This window comes from Manis javanica, chromosome 6 (genome assembly GCF_040802235.1).
Source record: "Manis javanica isolate MJ-LG chromosome 6, MJ_LKY, whole genome shotgun sequence".
NCBI classification, from domain to species: domain Eukaryota; kingdom Metazoa; phylum Chordata; class Mammalia; order Pholidota; family Manidae; genus Manis; species Manis javanica.
Genome location: NC_133161.1, coordinates 46,155,791 through 46,178,762, shown reverse-complemented (window position 1 = coordinate 46,178,762; position 22,972 = coordinate 46,155,791). Strand labels below are relative to the sequence as shown.

Below are 22,972 nucleotides of genomic sequence, written 5' to 3'. Positions count from 1 at the left end.
TTCATTTTTTAAAAATGATGTTACTCTTGCACTTGGATAACTGAAGCAGATAAAATGAATTCACAAGGAACTCTATAGTATGAATTGGTATTCAGATGTATACTACATTTATTTGCCTGTAAAGTGGCAGTTGCTTATCTATAGGCTATGACTGCAGAAAACAGATGTCCCAGGATTAGCTTCTCTCCTCAGTTATGCTTCAGTGGGAGCTCCTGCCTCCTCCTGGAGTTTTTTTCATAGAATGGCTCTAGCATTCCCTTCATCCTTCAAAGTGTTTGGAGGGAAAGTGATCGCCTCAGCTTAGAGTCAGCAGTGCCAGCCTTTTCCCATCATGGTTTGATGGAAGCTTAGAATCCAAGTAAGCAGTTGAAGAATTAGACCCATTTAAGTGTTAAATTTTTCTTGGTATTTTAGACACTTATCACGTCTAGTTTCCTGGACACTATTACCATTGACATTTTGCCATCAGAAGATGTTATTAAGGAAAATGTCACAAGCAATTAAAATGACTGTTAAAATAAGTTAGATTTACTAGAAATATTTACCTTTCAAACTTCTAAATCACATCCATTAATCAAGAACTTCCCATTTCTAAATGAAGATCTTTTTGATAGCCTAGGATAAGTAAATAAAACTCAAACGACCACGGTGTTAAGATTTCAGTCTGGTGGTGAAGCTGGGGAACATTAAGATCCTGAATTCTGAAGATGCAATTAGTTGAAATTTAATGAGCTGCAGAATGATAAGTGACAGGGAAATGTAACTTTATACTTACAATTTCCTGACTAGATGAACTTTTATACACAGCAAACTAAGCTCTACCCCAGGGCAATTTAACGTTTAAAAAGCACAAGCAAGTGAAAGTAATAATAGGCATTTGGAGACGGTACCTCCTAAAACTGCAGTGGCCTCCAGATAACTTAGCCACAGCAGTGACCTTAAATCCAAGGACAAAGTCTTGCTTTGGATCCAAATGGCCTCTATGTATGGATGTATGGAGCTGTAGCTCATATTTGTTGAAGTAATGGTTTTACACAGGAAATACATTACACACACACACACACACACACACACACACACACACACACACATACACACACTCACATTCTCTCTTATGTACACTTAAGTCTTTGAAAATATAGCTGGTATATTTTTCAGAAGGCAAAAATGATAATGAGACAGAGAAAGGGAAGTTGAAAACATATTCAGAATCTTTAACAAGAACCATTACAAGAGCATAACTCTGTATCAGAGAGGACTAAGGATCAGGGGACCTCTATAAAGAGTTGGGATTCAAAGCCAATAGCTCTTATGGATATGGGCTGCATTTCTTAGATCCTAGAGATGCGCTGTCCATCCCCTACACATTTTATTATTTTCAAAAATCAGGATACATGTTACATCAATCAATGTATGAGCATGTTTGTTGTTTTTTTAAAAAGCTGCTTAAAGGAGAGGGGTACATGATATACATACACAATATACATCACTCACAGAGTGGTGAATTATTTGCACTTAATAAAATTGAATATAAGTTTATTGTGAAAGCAGTTTATGGTATAAATGAATAAACCATTTCTCTTTCTGCCATCCTGCCCTTCTTTCCTTCCTCTCCCCTCCCTTCCTTCCAAGTTTATTGCACACTACTATGTGCTAGTTGCTGTGCTAGGCAATTAAATCCAAACCTTTGGTGGAATGGGCCATGACTAGGTATGTTTTAAAAGCTCTAATGAACATGAGCAATGTGGACCACAGCTGAAGTGGAAGGGCAGTTTCAGCATGGGAGAAAAAGGGAAAATTAAAGTAAGCAAAATGTATTAAGCAAAACCTACTCTCTGTCAAAATTTTTATCATTTCCTTTGTTCCCATGACAATTCTTTCATGATTAAAGCTTATTGGATGCCTATTATGTGCCAGGCACTGTACTAGGCCCTGAGTATGAAATGGTGAACACAAATGCCCTTACAAAGCTTACTGTCTATGAGATAGATGGAATTTTACAGATGAGGAAGTAAACAGGAAGATTCAAATTCCAGGCAGCTTGGTTTCTGGCTCTGAACACACTTGAACACTACTGTCAGGGAGGTAAATTTGCTGTTCACCAATGGGAATATACAGCCAGGTAGAAAAAGATCATTTTAACTACCTGCTATTTTGGGTTATGTAATCAATATCTACCAGTGAGGAAAATTGATGGACTTCTCTGTGAAAGTACATCAGAGTCTTTGCCTCCACCATAATGCCTCATAATTCTCTGTAGTATGCTCAGGGACTTGAAAGGCATGGCCAAACTAAGCTCATGGTCTGTGAAACCTCTGCAAAGCACCAATCACAGTCGGCCTCCTTCAAATTTACTATTACACTGCACCTATGAAAAACAGAATTGTAACATAACTACAGGTTAGAAAACATACTAATAACAAGACATCCACAAATGCATCAGCCACCTTAAGAGCTAGTATGTTATGAGTATCACTGAAACTATGCAGTGTTTCTGGGACTACCCTGTCCCAGTCCTCCATCAACTCCCCCACAGAGAGAACTACTATCTTGGAGATTAGGTTTAGAATTTCCTTGCTTTTGAAAAAAGTTTAACACATTTGCATATACCTTAAAATAATGTTATTTATTTCTACTTGTTTTCATGCTTTATTCAGTATGCATTCTCATGTAACATGCTTTTTTCACTCAACACTATCTTTCTAAGAGTCTATGTTGTTGTATCTACCTATAGTTTATTAATATCTATTAATGACAAGTAAGAGCTAAAACTAGAAAACTCAAAAGAAAATCTAGGACATCTTTGTTACCTTGAGTTAGGCAATGATTTCTTAGATATGACACTGAAAGCATAAATGACAAAAGTAAATACAAACAAGACTTCATCAAAATTTAAAACTTTTGAACTTCAGTTGATACCATGAAGAAAATGAAGAAATAGCCCACAGAATGAGAAAATGTATTGAAATCATATATTTGATGAAAGACTTACATTCCAAATACATAAAGAACTCTCAAACTCAACAATAAAAAGACAAATAATTGAACTAATAAATGGGTAAAGGACTTAAATAGACATTTCTTGAAAGAAGACACAAAAATGAACAATGAAAAAAGCACATGGAAAGATGTCAAACATCATTAGTCATTTGAGAATACCAATCAAAACCACTATGTTACAGCAGTGCACACTCAATAGGCTGGCTAGAATCAATATGCCAGACAATAGTAAGTGTTGACAAGGATGTGGAGAAAGTGTAACTCTCATCCATTGTTGGTGGAACTGTAATATGGAGCAGCTGCTTTAGAAAACAATTTGGCAATTCTTCAAAATGTTAAATATAGAGTTACCACATGATCCAGCAATTCTACTCCTAGGTATTTATTTACCCAAGGTAACTAAAAACATATGTCCACCCAAAAATTTGCACATGAATGTTTACAGCAGCATTATTCAAAATAGCCAAAAAATGAAACAGCTGATGAGTGGGTAAATAAAAAGTGCTATATCCATACAATGGAATATTATGTGGCAATAAAAGAATGAAGTACTGACACATGCTACTTGGATGAACCCATGCTAAGTGGAAGAAGCCAGTCACAAAAGGCCACATATTATATGATTCCATTTATATATACAATATACAAAAGAGGCAAATCCATAAAAAGTGTAGATTAGTAGTTGCCAGGAGTTGGAAGGAGGGAGAAATTAAGAGTTACTGCAAAAGAATAAGGGATTTTTGAGGACATGACAAAAGTGTTCTGAAATTAACTAGTGGTGATGATTGCAAAAATTTGTCAATTTCCTAAAAACCATGGACTTTAAGATCTTAAATCAGTGAATTTTGTAGCATATGAGTTATATTGTCAATAAAGCTGTTAAATAGTACAAAGAATTCTGTGTACCCTTTATGTAGCTTTCAAAATATTAACATCTTATGTAAGTACCATGCAATCATCAAAACCAGAAAATTAATATTGATATAATCTATTCTACAAATTTCATTAAAAATTTTCAATATCCTTTACTAATAACTTTTATCTGATTCTGGATCTGAAAAAAAGGTTACACATTACATATATTTTGCTGTCAAATCTCCTTAGTACCTGTCTTTTAATTTTTTATTTTTTTTGTCTTTCATGACCTTTTGACAAGTACTGGCCAGTTATTTTGGGGATATCTCCAATTTGAGTTTGTCTGGTATTTCCTCATGATCAAATTCATGTTATACATTTTTGGCAAGATTATCACATTAGTGTTGTGTCATTCTCAGTACAACAAATCAGGAGAGGCACATAAGGTTGATTCATCCCATTACTGGTGATGTTAACTTAGATCATTTGGTTCCTATAATGCCAGGTTTCTTCACTGTGAACTTACTTTTTCCTCTTCATCATAAATATTTTGAAGGTGGATTCTTTGAGACTATAGAAATATCCTCACCATACTTTCACTCACTAATATTCATATTCATTGACGATTCTTGCCTGCCTGGAACAACTATTACGGTTTATTTGTCAAATAACAATTTTATATTCTATTATTCCTTATACATTAATTGGAATTCCCCCATTTAGTTTTAAATGTATTTTCTTCCATTATGAACTCTGATTTGAGAAAGAATGTGTGTTACATTTTACAAAACAGAATAATGCTTACTATTGTAGGCTTTCGGTAGATTTTTATCAGGTCAAAAAAGCCCCATACTATCTTTGGTAGGCTCCCATGGATATCCTGGACCAGTCCCTGAAACGTGTGAATGTTACCTTACATAATAAAAACACACACATGCATACATACTTTGTAGATGTAATTAAGTTAAGCATCTTGAGATGGGCAGATGATCCTGGATTACCTAGAGGGTCCCTAATGCAATCACATATATTCTTAGAAGAGGAAAGCAGAGGATATTTAACCCAAGAAGAAGAGAAGACAACGTGACCACAGCGACAGAGATGGGAATGACACGGCCACAAGCCAAGGAGCGTCAAGAGCAACCGGAAGCAGGGAGCGACGAGGAATCATGGAACCTCCAGAGATGGTGACCCTGCTGACTCCTCAGTGTCAGCTCAGTAAGCATGACTTTGTATTTCTAATCTCGAGAACTGTGAGAAAATACATTTCTGCAGTTTATGTCATCAAGTTGGTGGTAAATTCTTGTCCCAGCCATCGGAAACTAAGAGAGATACTATTCCTAGTTTGCTAAAAACTTAATCCTAAATGGGTTTTAATTTTATCAAATCTTCTTTCTTTTATCTATTAAGATGAAAAAAATTTTTTTTTCTTTTTAACATTTAGCGGTACATTTCTTACAACCAACTGATGAACCTACATTGGCTGACACATCATTATCACTCAAAGTGCATAGCTTACATTAGGGTTCACTCTTGGTTTTGCAGTCAGTGGGCTTTGACGAGTATGTAATGACATGCATTCACCATTGTAGTATGCAAATGTCCTAAAAATCCTCTGTGCTCTACCTATTCACCCCTCCCTCCTCCCTAACCCCTGGCAACCAGTGAATTTTTTACTGTCTCTATAGTTTTGCCTTTTCAAGAACATCATATAGCTGAAAACATACAATACATGGCTTTTGAGACTGGCTTCTTTCTCTTAAATTTCCTCCATGTCTTTTCATGGCTTAATAACTCTTTTCTTTTTAGTGCTGAATAATATTCCATGGTCTGTACTAGAGTTTATTTATCCACTCACCTACTTAAGGACATCTTGGTTGCTCCCAAGTTTTGGCTATTATGAATAAAGCTCCCATAAACATCTATGTGAAGGTTTTTGTGTAGACATAAGTTTTCAGTTCATTTGGGTAAATACCAAGGTGTGTGATTACTGGACCACATGGTAGGAATTGTTAGTTATGTTTTTAAAAACTGCCACACTGTCTTCCACAGTGGCTGCACCACTTTGCATTCTTACCAGCAATAAATAAAAGTTTCTGTTGCTCCACATCCTCACCAGTATTAGGCGTTGTCAGTGTTTTGGATTTTGGCTATTCTAACAGGTACACAGTAATATCTCATTGCTGTTTAAATTTGCAATTCCCTAATGATACATGATATTGAACATCTTTGTATATGCTTACCTGCCATCTGAATAACTTCTTGAGTAAGATTAAGGTCTTAAGGCTTAGATCCATTAAGGTCTTTGGCCATTTTTTAATCAGGTTGTTCATTTTCTTATTGTAAAAAATCACCATTCAGGTTTTCTTATCCTGGCACTGGTTCTGTGGCACTTTCTACTCATGGGTTTGTGCTCAGATTAGCTGTGATTCTCTGTATCTGCCTGTCTATTTCTCCAGTTTATGGAGAAGTGGTTTTCCCTGTGATCTCACTTCTCTTGCAGATCTAAGAAGAATTGATTTTTCTGTTTGTTTTCTTTTTACTTGTTAGGATGGAGTGGTAACTTCAAAGCTCCTTACATACCAGATAGAAAAACAAAAGTCTGTCAAATCTTTTCCATTTTTGTGTTTTCCAAGGTGTCTTCTTTAACCTTTGTATATAGCAGACGCTTAGGGACTTTTGTTAAAATTTCTTGAACATTCTTAGTAATAGCTTATGTTTTCAAGTACTTTAATCACTTGTCACTATTCTAGGTGGTTTTCATGCACAATCTATTTAAACCTCACAAGAACTCACCCATAAGTACTATTATTATTCCAGTTTTACAGATGAGAAAGCTGAGCACAGAGAGCTGAAGTATCCTGCCACAAAGGAACACAGCCTATGAATGGTGGAACTGGAATCCAAATTCAAAACATCTGACTTGAGAATTCATGCTTATAACCACCAGGCACTATGACCCAGTTGACTCCTGAAAATCTTGTAATACCATGACCTAATTTAATCATAAAGAATTCCAACAATCCAACAGGTTATTTCTTCTCCTAGTTATTTTGTAAACTGCTAATATGATATTTCAGTTTACCACCCAAACATTTGAAATTACTAAAAAGAGAATGACTTTGCATATGCATCCCCTAATAGGTCTTTACAAGAAAAGGATTATATTCCACATAATCTACACAGAAACTGTTGTACTCAGGACTTCTGTTCATTCCCAGACACTGATGAAGGTCTTCCTTAGAGATGCTCTACCTTGGCTAAAATGCATCTAGTACTGGAAAAAGACTTCCATGTTCTTATGAACAGAAACATGCGCATTATTTTCTATGACAAATTAGCACTGAATCTTATGTAAATATAACTTTGAGGGCACTAATGTTTTAAGCCAGCTGATGTTGTTCTGATTCCATTGCATATACATTGAGGTTCACCACTATTAACCAACAAGCCAAAGATAATCACTGCCCTGTGGGCTATGCCAGCTTTGGCAATGAATGTGCAGTCTGTTTTAGCGGCAGCCACTTTTGGATCTGCACTCAAATTGACTGCACACTTGATCTCTTTTTTTTTTTTATACGATGTGGTTTATCTGTACCACTAATCTGTTCTCTTTTTCTGTCAACTGATTCAGAGTTTGAAAGTTTAGAAAATATTCTGATTTCACTTGAATTCATACTGGTAGGTTTAGGATACATGGAAACAGAGACAGATGTTTAAATAACAAATGCAAGACCAGCTTTAATCAATTATTCTTCTTTTTCAATCAAATGGGCACTCTAAGTGATTAGCCAATATCAGGAGAATTTGTTTCATGAGGTGAGCTGTCTGTCCCACCCTATCCTCACTTGGCTGAGAAAGGACTCATATTCTAGTTAAACATATATAGTGAGAAGACGTATTTCCCAAGGGCACAAAAAATGTACATGAGAGGTTCCTTATCTGCTCTCCACTAAAAAAAAATTCACTTTGCATTTTTAAATTTATAACACATGGTTTATGTCCTGAAAATGCAAATGCTAAGCTCTTTTTGGTTTAACAAGTCTGTGGATAATAAATATCTAAGGGGTTGTAGACAAGTTTATTAGATATTTTTTGATGCAGTGTTAATTTATAGACCTGATTTTTCATTCATTTGTTTGTTACTGAGATTTGCTCCAGGCTGTTGCTAGAACTGACAGCCCATGATGGCAGTACAGTGTGCTGGGTACAGTACAGGGCCAGAGTGGTGGAGACAACATGGTCTAAGAACTCAGCAAAAAGGACACCAGCAGTGCTTCATGAAGATGCTCAGGGAAGGCTCTAAGCAGGCAAGCTCTAAGGGCCATGACATTTTCCCAACTGAACCAACACATGGATGGTTGGAATGCTGGCCTCATCTAGTTGGACCCTTTCTTTCCTAGAAAGTAAGTATATCAAGTTCTGCAGATTTATAAAATGACTTTGTAGGCTCTGTATGCTACTGGCCTTAGATCATTTCCAAAAGGAGTTGTATGTCTAAGGGACTCAAACTGTGTACCAGAGGCAGGAAAACAGGGCAGGGCCTTCTAGGTCTGGTATATTCCAAAGCACAATTTAGTAAGTGTGCCTTTGGTCAGGTACTCTCCGGACAGTACTGAAGGTTGTACACTGAATGATCTCAAGGGACAATATTCCTAATGTAGACATTGTAGAAATGGTAGTAAAATGTCTGGTCCAAATAAAAGCAGTATATTAGGACAATTTATTGACAGATGGAAATAAAGTATCTTGAGGAGTGGTTGCCTTTTTTCTAATTCATACAAAGGTGTGTTGGTTACTGGCTGCCTTGTTTTTTGTTCAGCCCAAAGATTACCTTTGCTTCTGCCAGGAAATAGGGAGGAAGTGGATCACCTCAAGTAGAGGTCTACTCATCATCAGCGCACTCCTCCTGCAGAACTGCCCTGCAGACAGTGCTCAGGACAGAGGAGAAGCCCTGGAGGGTCAGAGGAGGAGGTGAGAAGACTAGGAGCAGGGAATATGTCCCAGGATGACTTCCCCTGCATCACTTGCTCTCGGTCCTCCCTTTATAGAGAGTTCTAGGGTCTATGGCTCCTTTTCCCAAACCTTCAGGGCTTCCTTTCCATACCTCCACTACCCTTTAGTACCTTCAGTGGCAAATCAGGTGGAACGTTTCAGATAACATAGTGTCTGACTTTTTACACTTAAAACAGGGACTCTTTCTCATTCATCATTTCAACCTGACAGCCTAACACAGTGTCCAACCTAAAGCAGATACTGAACAAATTGTCATTGAGCAACATGGATGAATACAATTATTAGGCAAAATGTTTTTCTGGAATAACCAGTTGATTTCCTTTATCCCTGTCTTTGTTGGGATTAATATTATGGAGGAAACAATAAGGGAAAATAAGTTTACAGAAGGCCAATTATCTTCTCAGCTCTGTTATACTTCTTTTCTGGAGAAATGATGAGAGGTGGCATGTTCCAAAGAGAATTTCATTTTAGAGAACTATCAGGGGAAAGTGATTTAATTAGAATAGAAAAAAACAAAACTTTTAGTTCAAAAAAATCAAACAATAAAGGAGTTATTATAAATATTTGTAAAATATCATACAAGTAAAAAATGCAGGATCACGGGAAGATGGCAGCATGAGTAGTTCAGAGGAAATCTCCTCCCCAAAACATATATATTTACGAAAATACAATAAATACAACTATTCCTAAAAGAGACACCAGTGGATGCAGTACAACAGCCAGGATACATCTACATCTGTAAGAACTCAACATCACATGAATGGGGTAAGATACAAGCCACGGCCAGGCGGGACCCGAACGCTCCCCCACCCCAGAACCCGGTAGGAAGAAAGGAGTTGAAACGGGACAGAGTGAAAGCCCAGGACTGCTAAACAACCAGCTCTAGAAATCCGCACCCAGAGCGCAGACACAAGGTGCACAGGGTGCTGGATATTAGAGAAACAGAAAAGCAAAACCTGTGAGCAGGTCCCCGCAACCAGCACCCCCAAGACAAAAGAAAAGCAAGTGCTTTCTGCAAGTCTTAAAGAGACAGGGACCCCATCGCTGGATGAAGTCGTCCCAGCACACTTAGCCAGCAACTGGGAATCCTGGGGAACCTTAGGCGCCCTAAACCCTGGGGAGGCAGCACAGCTCTGAAGCCCCTCACAGCACTAGGCAGCCTGCCAGTCATTCCTCCAACTGGTGTGGACTCCGACACACCAGCCCAGTAGTGGGAGAGTGGCAGCGCATGCCAGGGGCGGCAGCGCCAGAAGGGACCGTGAGCAGATCACATGCGCCAATAGCACCAGAGGGGACTAGGAGAGGCTTGTGTGAGCCCGCAGCAGCAGAGACCAAACAGCCCGGGTGCGGCTTGCGTGCACCGGTGGCAGTGGAGCCAGAGGAGCCTGGTAGAGGCCCGTGTGGGAGAGCCACGCACGCACCTGCAGTGGAGCCAGAGGGAGCAGGTACGCTCCCAGCAGCTGACCAGAATCCCAGCCCAATGCACACCCACCCGGGCCAGACCCAAAGGCTGCTGCTGGCACACAGCTGCATGGCAGGGGGGCTGCTATCATGGAGGAGCGCACCTGGCATGCCTGTCACTCCCCGCAGGGCTCCGCGCTGCTCTGATGGAAACCCTGCCCACAGCAGCTTAGGGGACTAAGCTGGTGGCTGCTCCAGGAGTGCGGGTAACCGACACAGGCAGCGGAGAAGGGCAAGGCATCCATCAAGCAGGAAAGGACTTTCTTCTTCCAGCTGACATACTCACAACCTGCCTACAGCAACCACTATCACCATGAAAAGGCAAAAAAATTTAGTCCAGTCCAAGATAGTTCAGACAACACCTGAGAGAGGATCTGCAGAGACAGACCTAACCAGTCTGCCTGAAAAATAATTCAAAATAAAAATCATAAACATGCTGACAGAGCTGCAGAGAAATATGCAAGAGCTAAGGGATGAAGTCTGGAGGGATATTACAGATGTCCGGAGGGAGATTACAGAAGTGAAACAAACTCTGGAAGGATTTATAAACAGAATGGATAAGATGCAAGAGGCCATTGATGGAATAGAAACCAGAGAACAGGAACGCATAGAAGCTGACGCAGAGAGAGATAAAAGGATCTCCAGGAATGAAACAATATTAAGAGAACAGTGTGACCAATCCAAAAGGAACAATATCCGTATTATAGGGGTACCAGAAGAAGAAGAGAGAGAAAAAGAAATAGAAAGTGTCTTGAAGAAATAATTGCTGAGAACTTCCCCAAACTGGGGGAGGAAATAGTTGCTCAGACTACAGAGTACAGAGTACAGACTACAGTGTACAGAGGCACACAGAACTCCCGAGAGAAGGAAACCAAAGAGGAAAACACCAAGGCACATAATAATTAAAATGGCAAAGATCAAGGACAAGGACAGAGTATTAAAGGCAGCCAGAGAGAGAAAAAAGGTCACCTACAAAGGAAAATCCATCAGGCTATCATCAGACTTCTCAACAGAAACCTTACACGCCAGAAGAGAATGGCATGATATATTTAATGCAATAAAACAGAAGGGCCTTGAACCAAGGATACTGTATCCAGCACTATTATCATTTAAATATGAAGGAGGGATTAAACAATTCCCAGACAAGCAAAAGTTGAGGGAATTTGCCTCCCACAAACCACCTCTATAGGGTATCTTAGAGGGACTGCTCTAGACAGGAGCACTCCTAAAAAGAGCACAGAACACAATACCCAACATACAAATAATGGAGGAGGAGGAATAAGAAAGGAGACAAATAATCATCAGACTGTGTTTATAATAGCTCAATAAGCGAGTTAAGTTAGACAGTAAGGTAGTAAACAAGCTAACCTTGAACCTTTGGTAACCACGAATCTAAAGCCTGCAATGGCAATAAGTACATATCTTTCAATAATCACCCTGAATGTAAATGGACTGAATGTACCAATCAAAAGACACAGAGTAATAGAATGGATAAAAAAGCAAGATCCATCTATATGCTGCTTACAATAGACTCACCTCAGACCCAAAGACATGCACAGATTAAAAGTCAAGGGATGGAAACAGATATTTCATGCAAACAACAGAGAGAAAAAAGCAGGGGTTGCAATACTAGTATCGGACAAAATAGACTTCAAAACAAAGAAAGTAACAAGAGATAAAGGACATTACATAATGATAAAGGGCTCAGTCCAGCAAGAGGATATAACCATTATAAACATATATGTACCCAATACAGGAGCACCAATATATGTGAAACAAATATTAACAGAATTAAAGGAGGAAATAGAATGCAATGCATTCATTTCGGGAGACTTAAACACACCACTCACTCCAAAGGACAGATCCATCTGACAGAAAATAAGTAAGGACACAGAGGCACTGAACAACACACTAGAACAGATGGACCTAATAGACATTTATAGAACTCTACATCCAAAAGCAGCAGGATACACATTCTTCTCAAGTGCACATGGAACATTCTCCAGAATAGACCACATACTAAGCCACACAAAGGGCCTCAGTAAATTCAAAAAGATTGAAATCCTACCAACCAACTTTTCAGACCACAAAAGTATAAAAATAGAAACAAATTGTACAAAGAAAACAAAAAGGCTCACAAACACATGAAGGCTTAACAACATGCTCCTAAATAATCAATGGATCAATGACCAAATTAAAATGGAGATCCAGCAATATATGGAAACAAATGACAACAACAACACAAAGACCCAACGTCTGTGGGACGCAGCAAAAGCAGTCTTAAGAGGAAAGTATATAGCAATCCAGGCATATTTAAAGAAGGAAGAACAATCCCAAATGAATAGTCCAATGTCACAATTATCGAAATTGGAAAAAGAAAAACAAATGAGGCCTAAGGTCAGCAGACAGAGGGAAATAATAAAGATCAGAGAAGAAATAAATAAAATTGAGAGGAATAAAACAATAGAAAAAAATCAATGAAACTAAGAGCTGGTTCTTCAAGAAAATAAACAAAATAGATAAGCCTCTAGCTAGACTTATTAAGAGAAAAAGAGAGTCAACACACATCAACAGAATCAGAAACAAGAAAGGAAAAATCACAACGGACCCCACAGAAATACAAAGAATTATTAGAGAATACTATGAAAACCTATATGCTAACAAGCTGGAAAACCTAAGAGAAATGGACAACTTCCTAGAAAAATGCAGCCTCCCAAGACTGACCAAGGAAGAAACACAAAATCTAAACAGACTAATTACCAGCAATGAAATTGAATCAGTAATCATAAAACTACCCAAGAACAAAACCCCCAGGCCAGATGGATTTGCCTTGGAATTTTATCAGACATACAGAGAAGACATAATAACCATTCCCCTTCAAGTTTTCCAAAAAATAGAAGAGGAGGGAATAATCCCAAACTCATTCTATGAAGCCAACATCACCCTAATACCAAAACCAGGCAAAGACCCCACCAAAAAAGAAAATTACAGACCAATATCCCTGATGAATGTAGATGCAAAAATACTCAACAAAATATTAGCAAACCGAATTCAAAAAAACAAGTGGGATTCATCCCAGGGATGCAAGGATGGTACAACATTCGAAAATCCATCAACATCATCCACCACATCAACAAAAAGAAAGACAAAAACCACATGATCATCTCCATAGATGCTGAAAAAGCATTCGACAAAATTCAACATCCATTCATGATAAAAACTCTGAACAAAATGGGCATAGAGGGCAAGTACCTCAACATGATAAAGGCAATATATGATAAACCCACAGCTAACATCATACTTAACAGTGAGAAGCTGAAAGCTTTTCCTCTGAGTTCAGGAACAAGGCAGGGATGCCCACTCTCCCCACTGTTATTCAACGTGGTACTGGAGGTCCTAGCCATGGCAATCAGACAAAACCAAGAAATACAAGGAATCCAGATTGGTAAAGAAGAAGTCAAACTGTCACTATTTGCAGATGACACTATATTGTACATAAAAAACCCTAAAGACTCCACTGTAAAACTACTAGAACTAATATCGGAATTCAGCAAAGTTGTAGGATACAAAATTAACACACAAAAATCTGTAGCTTTCCTATACACTAATAATGAACTAATAGAAAGAGAAATCAGGAAAACAATTCCATTCACCATTGCATCAAAAAGAATAAAATACCTAGGAATAAACCTAACCAAGGAAGTGAAAGACCTGTACCCTGAAAACTACAAGATACTCTTAAGAGAAATTAAGGAGGTCACTAACAAATGGAAACTCATCCCATGCTCATGGCTAGGAAGAATTGATATCATCAAAACGGCCATCCTGCCCAAAGCAATATACAGATTCAATGCAATCCCTATCCAATTACCAACAGCATTCTTCAATGAACTGGAACAAATAGTTCAAAAATTCATATGGAACCACCAAAGATCCCGAATAGCCGAAGCAATCCTGAGAAGGAAGAATAAAGTGAGGGGATCTCGCTCCCCAACTTCAAGCTCTACTACAAAGCCACAGTAATCAAGACAATTTGGTACTGGCACAAGAACAGAGCCACAGACCAGTGGAACAGATTAGAGACTCCAGACATTAACCCAAACATATATGGCCAATTAATATATGATAAAGGAGCCATGGACATACAATGGGGAAATGACAGTCTCTTCAACAGATGGTGTTGGCAAAACTGGACAGCTACATGTAAGAGAATGAAACTGGATCACTGTCTAACCCCATACACAAAAGTAAATTTGAAAGACCTGAATGTAAGTCAGGAAACCATAAAACTCTTAGAAAAAAACATAGGCAAAAATCTCATGGACATAAACATGAGTGACTTCTTCATGAACATATCTCCCCAGGCAAGGGAAACAAAGGCAAAGATGAACAAGTGGGACTATATCAAGCTGAAAAGCTTCTGTAAAGCAAAGAACACCATCAATAGAACAAAAAGGTATCCTACACTATGGGAGAATATATTCATAATTGACAGATCCAATAAAGGATTGACATCCAAAATATATAAAGAGCTCACACACCTCAACAAACAAAAAGCAAATAATCCAATTAAAAAATGGGCAGAGGAGCTGAAAAGACAGTTCTCTAAAGAAGAAATCCAGATGGCCAACAGGCACATGAAGAGATGCTCCACATCACTAATCATCAGAGAAATGCAAATTAAAACCACAATGAGATATCACCTCACACCAGTAAGGATTGCCATCATCGAAAAGACAAACAACAACAAATGTTGGCGAGGTTGTGGAGAAAGGGTAACACTCCTACACTGCTGGTGGGAATGTAAATTAGTTCAATCACTGTGGAAAGCAGTACGGAGGTTCCTCAGAATGCTCAAAATAGAAATACCATTTGACCCAGGAATTCCACTTCTAGGAATTTACCCTAAGAATGCAGCACTCCAGTTTGAAAAAGACAGATGCACCCCTATGTTTATCGCTGCACTATTTACAATAGCAACCCAAATGTCCATCAGTAGATGAATGGATAAAGAAGATGTGGTACATATGCACAATGGAATATTATTCAGCCATAAGAAGAAAACAAATCCTACCATTCGCAACAACATGGATGAAGCTAGAGGGTATTATGCTCAGTGAAATAAGCCAGGTGGAGAAAGACAAGTACCAAATGATTTCACTCATATGTGGAGTATAAGAACAAAGGAAAACTGAAGGAACAAAACAACAGCAGAATCACAGAACCCAAGAATGGGCTAACAGTTACCAAAGGGAAAAGGACTGGGGAGGATGGGTGGGAAGGGAGGGATAAGGGCGGGGAAAAAGAAAGAGGGCATTACGATTAGCATGTATAGTGCGTGGGGGGCATGGGGAAGGCTGTGCAACACAGAGAAGACAAGTAGTGACTTTACAGCATCTTACTATGCAGATGGACAGTGACTGTGAAGAGGTATGTGGGGGGGACTTGGTGAAGGGGGGAGCCTAGTAAACATAATATTCTTCATGTAATTGTAGATTAATGATACCAAAATTTTAAAAAATGCTAGGAGACAAATTACAAATAAAAGAAAGACACCTCTGTTCTGGGTAATCTGAAAAGTTCCTAAACTGGACAGTAACTGAAATAACTCCCTTACCTTGTAAGTGTTCATAATTTCAGTTAACCGTGGCTTAACTGACTTTACTGTGTCTTCCCGCATGTTCTTTTCAACTTCGGATCCATCATTAAAAGTCCGGTTTCCCATATGGGTGGCTTGTCTCACTTGTGGGAGGGACAAATACTTCACATAGTAACTTTGGTCTGCAGGTTCCTGGCAGAAGGGAGCATCAGAAAGGCATTAGGGAACATCACTGGATGTATTCCTAACTGTATGTTCCTAACATCATCAGGAACAGCATGCCGGGAAACACTTCAAATTCCCCATAATACATACCACAATGAATGAGATGAGACATGACTATTAACTTGTCCCCACCCTGGAATTTTTAACTTGGGGGTTTGTTTTGAGATACTTTAAATATTACTAACAACAAATCTGGATGACCTGATACTCTTGGAGCCAATACTGAACTTGCAAACACTGGATTTTCCTTTTTGGAAACGAATCTTTTGCAATCTGTAACTCCAATTAACAACTCCATTCAAGGCAAAGAGAGAAAAAACAGATGAGTGAGATCAGCCAAACCTACTTGCTCCTTGTTGAAGATTGCATGGAAACAAGGACAAATTGGGGGCCAAGGTGGTAGCATTAAAAACTGAGGCTTTATTTTCCATGTTTTGCTGTTTATTAAACCACAAACAAAAAGCAATCAGCTAACCATAATTGAAGGGCAAAATATATCAAGTGTAAAAAATAGGTGATACTTTATAAAGGATGTGAGATCAAAAAATAAAGTTGTCCAGGCGCCTTATTTTTTAAAAATTTATACTGCATGAAAGTCTCTGTAAATATTCATTATACTAACAGAAAAAAGGAGGTGATGTTTTTAAAAAGTTACAAAAGGATAAAAAAAGTTAGCATTTAGATCAATAATTTTGTGCATCATTGAAAATTTTTCTGTGAAGACATTACTTTGTAAAGAAAAAAATGAGGTCACAAATTTTGTTTCTCTCTTGCCTACCCTTTGTTCTTGTCTTAGAATCTAAATCCAAAAGCCCAGGGTTGGCAAATTCCATTGAAAGTAATTTTATATTTTATTTACAAATAGTTCACAATTAAGGCAATTTTAAGAGCAGAATGCATTGTCATATGCACTAGCAGAGATCATTCAAACCCAAATCCCCCACTTCGGCTCCCTTTGTCTTATTTGTTCAATTCTACACAAAAGACATCAATTTTGGCCTGCTTTTTCAAAAGAAACTACTTGAATACTTTGAGAAATATTCCAGAGGGCTTTACGTAAGGGCCATACTAACCACATAAAACATCTTAAGTTAAAAGGAAGACAAAGAAAATATTTTCATAAAGGCTTTGGCAGTTTTGATTTTCCAAGCTTTCTTCAGTACAAACCAAATAATCTGGGCATTTTCAAGAAACTCGCTAAAGGCCTGGTATTCTGGGACCTATCACCTGAACTGCAATTTTGACCTCTATCCTTGACAAAAGAACTTCTGTATAACAAGCTCTACTGGGGGAAGTTGTGTTAATCTGAGATTGTTTTGAGTTATCTAGAATATTATACATTCTCAATGGTCAGGTTAGAATGTATACAACATTGGTGGAGAAAAAAATCCTAATAATGCAATACCATTTGGACATATTTATCTAGTGTAAAGTCAGCTATAATATTTGTCAAATAGAAAGAAGTTTGGTTTTGCCGAAAGTTTTAAGCAAACACTATTATGGTTTTTTAAATGATGTCCTTACCACACACTGTAAAATATTATAGTAATTAGTACGTCCTGTAACCTTCTGGAAGTAAGAGGGGTTGTTTATTAAGTCACCATCTAGTAGTTTATCCAGTACCTAGGTCAGGAGTTGGGGGGAGGAAAAGAAGGAAAACATCAGAGTGGGTAAAAATATACAGTCATTTGTCATTTCATTTATTCAATAACTTTCTCATTCCTGCACTTTCATTCAACAGCCAATTTTTGCACATCTCTGTGCTAGATGCTGCCCTAGCTGCACTGGGGAAACAGCAGTGAACAAGACGGACCAAAAGTCCTTCCTTGTGGAATTACATTCTAGAAGGGAACAGTAACTAAGCATGAACAGGTAAAGTATGCAGTATTTAAAAGAGGGCTAAGAGCCAAGGGGAAAACTGAATAGAAGGACTAGGAAGTGTCATGAGTGCACATGGGCAGGTGTGTGCAGAAATGCAAGGGGCATTGCAGAGAGGAAACAGGTCTCACTGAGAAGGTGGCATTTGAGTAAAGACCTGTGAGAAGGGAGGAAGCAAGCCATGCAGACATATAGGAAAAGGATATTCCAGCAGAGGAAGCAGTGAGCTCACAGCTCCTGTGTGCAGGAGTGAGCATTGCAGGAGGACTTGCCATCATGTGGATTGTTGACCACTCACCCACAGTACAAGGCGAGAGGACAGAGGATGTGGACATAGGTGCAGGTGCTTGGATCTGGTGGAAGTTATCTTTGGACCTTTGACTTGAAAAACCCAGTCATCTGCTGAGAGTGAGAGCAGTCAGCATGCTTGTGTGCATTTCTCTGGCCATGTGCTGCTGCAAGGAGGCAGGTATGGCATGATAGAGAGGTGCCTCTGGCCAGGACTGTGGTTTGGCCAAATGAGTTGGAGGAAGGGTTGAAAGGAGCATAGGTTGGGAATGCATATAATGACTAAGCTTGGGTTTAAGTAGGGTGATTAGATAAATTAAACCTTAAGAGGGTTAGGGAACACCAAGAGATAGTAGGATCAATGGCTGAAAGACATGGGGTTGCAGGACTGTCATTCAAGCTGGCACATTTGTAGAACTGAGCTGGCAGGATGGGAAGTGGTGGATAGAGGAACATGTCTGAATCTGGGATTGTGGAGTGATGGCCATTTTTTTTCCTTGCTAAAGGGAATGAGCAGCTGAAGAAAAGAGGAGAACAAGATCACTAAAGAGAGAGAAAGAGGAGACTAAGTAAAACCAAGGGACCAAAATACTAAAGGGTCATCAGTGTGGATGCTGCCATCGCCAGAAATGCTGGAAAGTGACAGTGAGGCAGGAGCTCAAAGGTGCAGAGGATGAGAAGGAGCAGCCTGGGTTGGCAGACAGCTACAAGAAGCAGTGAGTGCTGTCATGTGGGAACATGAGATTCAAAGCTCAGTGCTTTAGGATGAAGGACACATTACCTGGAAATAGCTGTGAAGAGCAAGGAGAACACTTACTCTACCTATGAACTGAGTGATACAAATCAAGGAAGGGAAGAAACAGCCCACACTGGAGAGGGCTGCAGGGGAAGCAGCATCAGGGGAGCAGGTGGTTTGGGGTAGAGCAAGAATATGGAGAGAGCAGTCTAGGAGAGATCGAGAACAGTGGGAGATTTTGGGATGAGGACACTGAGATGTAAGGGTCTCTTGTTAAAAGGATCTTAAGAAATGAATTCAGCACATTTTCAAAACCATCCATCAAGTATGCATTTAAGTCTCTTACGAGGTAAGATAGTAGCCTCCTAATATTTCAGGTGAGGAAACTGACCCTCACCAAGGCTAAGGCACTTGCTAAGGACACCTCCCTAAAAACGTCAGAGGTGAGAGTCGAACCCGAGCCATGCCTTGGCAGCCTGCACACTCACTCACACACACACCAGCTCCCCAACATGCTGACCACAGTGCTTCCTGGTCTTCAGTTTTTTCTGGCCAGGCTTTCACACTTAATATAAAATTTCATGATTTTATTAGGTTAGTTTTCTTTGTCAAACATGAAGCAACCTAACTTATCCAAGTTACTATGGGCATGTGATTAGGGACCAAGTATCAAAGAACCATCACTGTGGAAGGTGTGTGTGTGTGTGTGTGTTTGTGTAATAAGTATGATTTAGCAGTGTGACAGTTGCTCAGGGCCAGTGTGTCTGGCTATGCAGACTGTGCACTCCATGGGGATACCTGGCTGAGGGATGAGAATGGGCAGAGAACCAGTCAGAATTCTGCTTGTCAAGCTGGATAACCTGGCAGAGGGCTGAGTTTGGAGAACTGGCCATCTTTATCCTCACACAATGGACACAGCTACTTGTGAAGCCCTGAGTGCGCAGGACCACGTCAGTACAGTGAGCTGTCTTTTTCGAATCTTTCTACCCAGAGGGGACACTGTAGGCTATCAGTAGTCTTGAATGCAGGATTTTTGGAATTCATCTTTAGAAATTATCTTCAACACCAATGGGAATATAAGTTCAGCCTTTAAGAATGGATTTTATTTCAGAAAGAGTCAAAAATCATTTGCTGTCAAACAGTTGCCCTAATCCTGTGGGCACTCAGGTGGCTGCATCCTTACCACAGACAGCTTTCTGCTTCCTTTCTCCCTGTGGACTTGTCAGATGGTCCTGCTCCTGACATTGCTTAGTCCCCGTATGCTTCTTAAAAAACACATCAAATGTCTCACATGCAGACTGGTGTCATGTGATGTAAAATGTGATATGAATTCTGGATTCTGAAGATGTAGTCCTGTTGGCCCTTTCTGCCTACCACAGCAGATAGCATAAAACCAGTCTTGAATATGCTGTCATTGCAAGCTGAAGAATGATCCCCACATGTCCCCGGCAAGATCCCTCTTCCCTCACATTTGCAATTGCACAAAAAATTCTGAATCCACACTCTGTAGCCACATCATGTGTCCTGACACAGAGAAAGGGGAGACTGTTCACATCCTGCGGAGTGGCTCAGGACTCATCAGGATCCATAGCAAGGGCCGTCACTAACTTGGGGATTTCAGGTAGTGTGCTGGCACCCTACTTGTTGAATGGAGCATGACTTTCTGTCACCTCCCCCCTGCAAGTTCATATGTCTCCTCTCTTGATCAAAATTGTCTGACCTGCAGTGACTACAAGACTATCAACATCAAGCCCCAGACTTAATAACAATAGTGCCTTTACATAAACTATTACAAGATGTGCTCCAATAACAAAATGATTAAAGTCCTCAAAATTCAATCCTTCCTCATTTACTAATGTGTGAAACATGATGGCTCTACCACAAAGGTGGCAGAAGCCCCAGTAAGGAAGATGATTTACATGTGACCTTTGACTGCATTGGCAAAAACAAAAGCAAACCAAACCCAGCTTCCTGTAGCCTGGTATTTACTATAGTCTTACATTTTAAATAACAACAAAGAAAGGATAAAGAAGATAACCCCATTGTTCAGTTCTCAAATAATTCAATTTTAGGATAACAGTGTGATAATACTTAAAAACACCAATGGCTCTTTGTAAAAGTTTCAAATTACTACACTTCTTCTTAGTTTCTGACACACAGGAACATGTGGCATTTGTTACACACTGGTCACTTCTCCAGCTGAAGCCCTGGGTGTGGATATTACCCCTTTGAAGGGTTTCGAGCATATGTTGAAGCATATGCATCCACTTTCTCGGTTGCCTGTCTTCTGATTTCCTTATGATAGGGTAGGCACAGCATTTGAAGAAATCAAAACAGTTAATGAAAAACACAGTTAGTTAAACACCCCGAGGTGATTGCCAGTTTAAAATACAGCTGAAGTAAATTCAAAGAAACCTGGACAGTCCTTTCCTTCATTACGAACCCACTCATCTCGCCTCCTGATCTTGGGCAGCATTAACAGATACACCTTCTCTAACAATAACAAAAGCCCGGGCACAGCTAGGCCCTCCTCAGATGGTGCTCATTTCTCCAGGGCCCTGAACTCACTTCAAAGGCTTGAAGTCACTTCTCCTCCTGGATGTATTTCACGCACGCATCGCCCTGCTTCTGGAAGTACTTTCACTGCTTCTCATCCAACAAGCCAGTCCGGTACAGGAATGCTGCATAGCCTTCTGTGAGCTGAGGAGGAAGACAAGCATACATGCCACACGGAGAGAAAGGGAGAAGTTAGGGAAGCCTGTTTGCTTGGTGATACAACCCTTTGAAATTTGTCTATCTTGTGGAATTAGTCGAGCAAGGTGATTATTTACACACACACACCACATGTGACACACAAATACACATCACACACAAAAACATACAACATACAAGACATACCACACAACACACACAGACGCACAGCATATACACAAAAGAGACATGCAATGCATGCATAAACCACACACACACATAAAACATACACACAACACATATAACACACAACATACAAACATAAAAAATACACACAACCCCCCCAATACACACACCCCTACAGTTGTTCTCACAGCAATTTAGGCTAACACAGTAAGTTAACACCTTAAAACATTTGGTAAAAATTAGAAAATTTAATCATTGGAAAGTCAACTGGGCAACAGTATTTCCCTTTATTAAGTTAGGAAAGAGGAGCCTCCATTTGGGTAAAGGGTATTTGATCTCCTTAAAAGGCAAAGTGGAAAGAAAAAGGAGACACCTACTGATTCAGGATCAGAATACGCATCTCCAATAGCAATTCCTTTTAGGCTGATCTTCATCGACATCACGGGGTTGAGTACGCGGATATAGTGAGCAATGGCTGGCACATATTTTCCTGCATAAGACTGAGAAGGTAGATGTTAAAACCACCACAAATTGATGCTAATAAAATTGTGTTTAGGCTAATTAAAATATCACTAGGACAGCAGTATTTCCCTATGAGACATACCAACTATTTCCGAACCTCACATGGTAAATTCCAAAATAGCAAAGAGCTCTGTCTCTCACTTTCATCATCAAGTAACATGAAAGTCATAGCTGAGGTACACAAAAAATAATAATTCCCTTCCAAAATAAAATAACATGGGCCAGTGAACACAAATTCCATTAAAAGCTTTAAGAGAGACAAAAAAAAGCTCAAGGCCAAAATTAAGATTCCAAAATCTGCATGATATACAAATTTTGAAATCACCATGTATTAAAGGAAGAAGAAAAAGAAAATAATATTTATTGGGCACTAAAAGTCACTTAGACTTATCCTTGTTTTCAACCTTTTCCAGTGCAGGGTTCTTTTTCAATTTCAAAATATTTTGTGAACACAAACATAATAATTCTGCCTTTAGATTATGCTGAGAAAAGCTACTATTGGTTCAATAATATTT

At 39.2% G+C, this 22,972-nt stretch overlaps 1 protein-coding gene across 1 annotated transcript in view; it reads right to left on the bottom strand.

Annotated features, from left to right (window-relative positions):
* The window catches only part of CPVL (carboxypeptidase vitellogenic like), a 138,213-nt gene that overhangs the window by 45,176 nt on the left and 70,065 nt on the right, over positions 1-22,972 (bottom strand). Inside the window, 4 exon segments of the mRNA XM_073239996.1 lie at positions 15,950-16,123; positions 17,681-17,779; positions 21,627-21,758; positions 22,313-22,435. Coding sequence (XP_073096097.1) covers positions 15,950-16,123; positions 17,681-17,779; positions 21,627-21,758; positions 22,313-22,435 — 528 coding nt within the window.